The sequence below is a fragment of the Bos mutus genome, chromosome 6 (assembly GCF_027580195.1).
Source record: "Bos mutus isolate GX-2022 chromosome 6, NWIPB_WYAK_1.1, whole genome shotgun sequence".
Taxonomy (NCBI): Eukaryota; Metazoa; Chordata; class Mammalia; order Artiodactyla; family Bovidae; genus Bos; species Bos mutus.
Genome location: NC_091622.1, coordinates 61821418 through 61828335, shown reverse-complemented (window position 1 = coordinate 61828335; position 6918 = coordinate 61821418). Strand labels below are relative to the sequence as shown.

At 37.0% G+C, this 6918-nt stretch overlaps 1 protein-coding gene across 1 annotated transcript in view; it reads right to left on the bottom strand.

Annotated features, from left to right (window-relative positions):
* Window positions 1-6532: 6532 nt before the first annotated feature.
* Window positions 6533-6918, bottom strand: part of GRXCR1 (glutaredoxin and cysteine rich domain containing 1) — a 133992-nt gene continuing 133606 nt past the window's right edge. Inside the window, exon 4 of the mRNA XM_070372936.1 lies at window positions 6533-6757. Within this exon, the coding sequence (XP_070229037.1) occupies window positions 6578-6757 (180 nt within the window). The 3' untranslated portion in view covers window positions 6533-6577. The remainder of the gene's footprint in view (window positions 6758-6918) is intronic.

Below are 6918 nucleotides of genomic sequence, written 5' to 3'. Positions count from 1 at the left end.
GGCTACAGTCCATAGGGTCACAAAAAGTCAGACATAACTGAGGGACTAATTAAGTATAATAGGTTATTATAAATCTGAACACAAAGAGGAATATATTTATTCTATGGAAACTAAGTTTAATACCTTAGAGATTACTTCATGAAGTCACGTACAAACAAAAAATTATTGTCAAATTACTATAGGTGAGGAAATTACAAAATATCAGGTGAAACAATGCCCAAATATAAAAGAATGTTATAATCATATTTCTTGCTGCTGCTGCTGCTAAGTCGCTTCAGTTGTGTCCGACTCTGTGTGACCCCATAGATGGGGACCCACCAGGCTCCCCCATCACTGGGATTCTCCAGGCAAGAACACTGGAGTGGGTTGCCATTTCCTTCTCCAATGCATGAAAGTGAAAGTGAAAGTGAAGTCACTCAGTCATGTCCGACTCTTCACGACCCCATGGACTGCAGCCCACCAGGCTCCTCCGTCCATGGGATATTCCAGGCAAGAGTACTGGAGTGGGGTGCCATTGCCTTCTCTGATATTTCTTGCTAAAAAGTCTAAATTTTTCACTCTGCTTTGAGAAGCTAAAAACTATCTTCTCTGCTATGTCCGAGATCTGTGCATGAGACACCGGACAAAACTGTAATTGATACCAATGATTTATCTTTTAAAAAGATCCTGGGATGACAAGAAGATTTTAGAAATTACCATTTATTTATATTGTTAGGTATGTGTCATCTTTTGATTTCCCCTTCTTAATCTTTTTAAAATATTTATTCACAGCCTGATTGCATTACTCTGTGTCCTTTGCCAACAACCAGCATTTCCTGGCTTTTGAAATGAATGAATAGTTGCAGAGAGGAAATCATAAGAGCACAGAAGCATAGGACAGACCTTTGTCTTCATTTCAGCGCTACCATTTTTGTAGGTGTTTATTTTGGGGCAACTTTGCCCTTCACTTGACTGAATTCCCATTTTATCCCTAAAATAAAGGCAGCTCATATGGACTCTTAGGGTACGACAAATTTGGGTAAATTTCAAGACTTTAGAGAAATGAATTAACATTCTGAGTCATAGTGTGTTACAGTTGTGAGAATAAATGAGATACCTTCTAAAAAGTCAAGCAGACAGAAGTGTCCAATAAATGTAAGTTCATTTCCTTATCTGGTCAGTAAAAGGATATACTGAAGGTGCATAATTTTCATGGTAATTAGGACTTTATTCTATGCCTCTGTACAGTACAGTGTTTTTAAAGTACTTTCCCATATATTCTAATTAATCCCACATGACAACAGTGCTGAATAAATATATCAGGTTTAATTACCTCACATTTACATTATAAAACTGAGACAGATAGATGTGCAGTGTCTAAACCAAATTCTCTCTAAAAGTTAACACAAATTTATGTTTAAGGCTATTATGAGCATATTTTCTGAGCCTGTTGCTCTCATTAACTTCTGCAATTCTACGAGATGCCTGAGATTTTCTTTTAAATTTCATTAATCTTTCATAGTGCTCTTCTTTAGAGCCTCACAAATAACTAGCAGAAAACATAACATTTTAATTCCATGCTAGTGCATGAAAAATAGAATAAAGATAGAAACCAATTCCTCATGAACACAATTGAACATCAATGAATTTTTATTTTTCTGAACTCATAGTCCAAGATGGGGCCTGAAAATTAGAACCCCTTGTACTGTCGTATTTCTCCAGCCTGATTGAAACCCCAGACGAGAGAATATTTCGACCACAGTTGGACTTGCAGAAACACAGAAAATTCCTGGGTTTGATTCCTGGATCAGAAAGATCCCCTGGAGAAGGGTATGGCTACCCACTGCAGTATTCTTGCCTGGAAAATTCTATGGACAGAGGAGCCTGGCAAGCTCTAGTCCATGGGGTCGCAAAGAGTCAGACACGATGGAGTGACACACTTTCACTTCAGTCACGGCCTGAATAGTCAGGAATGTCTGGATAGGCCCTCAGAACTGTGTTCAAATTGTGATAAGAAACAGTTCACTGATGCAAGAAACTCCTTTCCTATTTGCCATCAGAGAGAAAAATCTACTCTCAAGTAGCGATAACTTGTACCATTGTCTTAATTCTGGTCATACTTAATTTCCTGTTGCCTCCCACCTGTGATGAAGCCATTCTATAAATTAATTTTTCCTATCCTTTAGCTTCATATAAGTGGAATCACATAGTACATTTATTTGTATCTGGACAAGTTTATTCATAAAATGATTTTAAGATTCATCCATTCACTAGGCAGTGTCTACCTGTATTAGTACATGACAATTTGCTCGTCAATTCTCCTGTCAGTGGGCATTTGAAATCTTTCTGCTTTTTGTCTCTCATGAACACAGCCTCCATGAAACTTTGATACAATGTGGACGTATGTTTTTATTTCTGTTGCATAAACAACTGGGAGTAACACTGCTGAGCATGCAGTTAGAGTATGTTTACCTTTATTGTTGTTTAGTCACTATGTCGTGTCTGACCTTTGTGACCCCAAGGACTGTAGCCCACCAGGCTCCTCTGTCCATGGATTTCCCAGGCAAGGATACTGCAGTGGGTTGCCATTTCCTTCTCCAAGGGATTTTCCCAACTCAGGGATGACACTCACGTCTCCTGCATTAGCAGGTGGATTCTTTACCATTAGCGCCACCTGGGAAGCACAGGTGTTTACCTTTATTAAAAACAATCAAATGGCGTTCCTAAGTGCTTGCACCATTTAACATTCTCATTAGCAGTGTATAAGAATTTAAGGTATCCCATATATACACCAAACTTTAAGTTTTCGGTTTTTTAATTTTAGCAATTCCAAATTTTATATGGCAGTATCCCATTGTGGCTTTAATTTGCATTCCCCTAATGACTAATGATATGTATTTCCTCTTTGTTTTTGGCCACCTACGTATCTTTTTTTGTGATGTGTCTACTATCCATCTTCTATTAGATTGTCTTTATTATCAGTTTTTCAGAAATACATATATGTATATATATATATGATATGAGGGCTTCCCTTGGTGGCTCAGATGGTAAATAATGTGCCTGCAGTGCAGGAGAAATTGGTTCAAACCCTGGGTTGGGGAAGATCGCCTAGAGAAGGAAATGGCAACCCACTCCAGGATTCTTGCCTGGAGAATTCCATGGATAGAGGAGCATGGTGGGTTATAGTACATGGGGTCGCAAGAGTCAGACACAACTGAGCAACTAACACTTCCACTTTCATACGTGGATATAAGTCCGATGGCAGATATTTATGATGTGATTATTTTCTCCTGGTTGTGGCTTCCATCTTCATTTTTTAAAACATGGTCTTTCAATGAAGAGATTTTAAATTTAATTAAGAACAATTTATCATTTTTTATACTTAGATATCTTGTGACTAGTTGAAAGCATCTTTGCCTACCCCACGACTGTGAAGATATTTTCTTGATTTAGCTTTAACATGTCAATCGCTTCTCAATTTAAACACTATTGGCTGGACTAGGCAATCTTTTTTTGAGGGGAGGTGTGGTCCTGTGCTTTGTGGGATGTTAAGCAGTACCTTGGTCTCTAACCCCAAGGGGTGGCAGCACTAGAGGTAGTAGAAGTGGTAGCAGTAGTTTTCAAGGTCAATTTTTCCATATAGGAATCTAGTGGTTCCAGCGCTATTTGTTTAAAAGATTCTCCATTTCCCATTGTCTTGAACTGGCAAAAATCAATAGAAATCAATTTGATGTTAATATGTGTGTTTATTTCTGTATTTTCTAGTTCACCCCATTGATCTGTTTGTCTATACTTATTTTTCTCTGTTCAAAACTTTCTTGACTATTCTAGAATGCTAGAATTATAATATATATTTAGAATTGTTGGTTGGATTATACAAAGAATTTTATAGGATTTTAATTGAGATTATTTTGGAACTATATACATCTTTAAAATGATGACTTCTGATCCATGAAGTCATGGTATATTTCTCCATGTATTTGGGTTCTATAATTTCTCAGTAAAATCTATGTCATAATTTTAAATATAGACAATTTTAAATATAAACATCTTTTGTAAAATGTATTCCACATACTTGATGTTTTCTGATACTATTATAAATTGTATTGTTTTAGTTTTATACTCTGTTGCTGTATATACTTCTAATTTCTTTATAAAGAGAAAATCTAATTATTTTGCAAGCTTTATCGATGGCACCCCACTCCAGTACTCTTGCCTGGAAAATCCCATGGATGGAGGAGCCTGGTAGGCTGCAGTCCATGGTGTCGCAAAGAGTCGGACACGACTGAGTGATTTCACTTTCGCTTTTCACTTTCATGCATTGGAGAAGGAAATGGCAACCCACTCCAATATTCTTGCCTGGAGAATCCCAGGGACGGGGGAGCCTGGTGGGCTGCCATCTGTGGGGTCGCACAGAGTCGGACATGTCTGAAGCGACTTAACAACAACAATTCTAGAATTTACTAGTTTATATAATCCTTTTGATTTTCTGTATCACAATCACATTATTTACAGACAATGAGATTTATTTTTTCCAATTTTTATGACTTTTTTCTTGCCTTATTTCACAATGTTGAATAGAAGTGTTAAGAGTGAACATTCATGCACTCTTCTTGATCTTAGGGGTAAAGCATTTAATATTCTACCTTTAAGTGTGCTGCTAGCTGTAGAGTTTCATATTCAACAAACTCCTTTCTCTTCCTTGAGTACTGAGTTTTGTTCTTGCAGGCAATCACATATTGAAAAATATCACAATACCATGGAAATTTGGCTTTAGGTCTTTCAAGGGCAAGTCTGTTTTGTTTCTTCCCTTAGCTTTACAACATAGCCCTTACTTCTTGGCCTTAAGATAGGGCCCTTCTGAGAGGTCAGGAAATATTCATTGTTTACCACTTCAACTCAAAATTCTTACTTTGCAGTACAGGCAGCTGCTGAAATCTCTGCTCAATTCTTTCACCTCCTGGACACTTCTTTCCTCTGTGTATGGACGTTAGGAATCAGCCAAGGACTTCAGTGGAATTTATGAGCAGACTTACATGCTCCCCTCTCTTGGGTTCTCTCATTTCTTAAAATTTTCCATTCAATTCCAGGTACTCTGCAGCCTCAAATTCCAGTTTTATCTTTTCAAATCAGTAACTTTGTATTTTCTTTACGATCTATATTCTGTGCAAACTGGGAAGTGTTCTCAGAGGGTAAGCTGGATAAATGTAGGGTTTATTTTGTTTCCTTTCTTCCAGTGACTGAAATCCTTCTGATTCTTTTCTAGTTTTAGTTGCTTTCCAATATCTTCAACAGTTGTTTTTTCTTATTTTGTTTAGAGTAAATGTGTGTATAGCAGGAGGCTTAGTCAGCCAAAAACTGCTCCATTATTACCAGATTATAACTATCCATATTGGATGTCTTACAGTTCCTCAAACAAAAATTTTTCTCTGATCTTAGAGTTCCCAAATATGCTATTTCTCTACCTAAAATATTATCTCTCTTACTCTTTGACCAATTGGCTTCCAACTACCCATGATGTCTCTTTAAATATCAGTCACTCAACAAAGTCTACTCTTAAACTATTTCCTAACTCATCCAGGTTTGCCTTGCTGCTACACATTCCCAGAGCACCCTGTACTATTTTTGTAGTAGTTACAAGGTTCATCCTGTGTATGGTTATCTATTTAATACTTCCCTCTTTCTTAAGAGTGTAACCTCCATGAAAGCAAAAGCTTTGTCTTGCATTCCACAGCTGGCTGACTAGAAAGTACTTGGTAAATATCTATATCTTTTTCCAAAACCAAGATGTAAAATATTTTGATTAACTTGTCACAGATATTATGAAGCTGATTTATTAAAAATCATTCATAAAGGAATCCATCAGAGCACAGACATGTGTACAGGTAGATATTAGCTGATAATTATAGTAAAATGTACTTTTGTCTACTTTGCTAATATTTTCTACTATGTGTGCAAACTATATAGTATTTTGTGTCCAGCTCAAGAGAGTGGCAATAGTAGAAAACAGCTATTTAAAAATATAAATTCAGAGAAGTCTGGCAGCTATTGAAATACATTCAATAACATTAATGATTTATCATTAATATCATCAGCCCCAAGACTACTTTTACAGCTTTAAAAATAATTTACTGCTTAAGCATAAGTAAGATATTCTTTTCCACTAACCAGAGCTCTCTTCTCCCCTACAGCTGAGGTTCACATATTAATAAAATGTATGCATCTGGAGAGCTGAATGAACTGATCCTAGACAACAGGTGGCATTGTGATAGACACCATTGGATATATTTATATTTTCTTTAGAAAATCAAACACAGTTAGGGAATCAGACTTTGAATATCTTGGAATTTTATCAGGTCCTCCATTAATTCCAGTTAGAATCCAGGGTCTAGCACAGGGCTTGGCATACAGTAGCTGTTGAATAAACATTTATTTAACACATCAATGAACGTAGTCATGGCAAAAATTCCAAACAAAGGAAATTATAATAAACAAAGTTTATTGATTAATCCAGAAACATAGCCATTAAAAAAGAAAAAAGTATAAACCAAATTATTGCTTTCAGTCAATGACACCAGGTGCTCTGTGGGTGTGGACTCTAACCCACACAGCTCTTACAGCGCTGAAGACCATTCTCGTTGCAAGCCGTGCACTTCAGGGCCTTGAAAGAGTCTGTAAAGCAGTTTCGAAACACTGACATCTTGCTTCCATGGCAGACAGAGCACGGAAGAAAGCCAAAGCCCCCACAGGAGGGACACTCGTGTGGATGCTGCACTCTCTGGATAGGTGGCAGGAGGACAAGAAGGATAGGATTTGTGTTAGCATGACAATGCCATCAGCCTTCCTGTCTTTCTGTACTATAGACCGTTATAAAACAATACCAACGTATGATGATGGAGGACTTGCAATCATTTACCATTATAATATACAATAGATGCA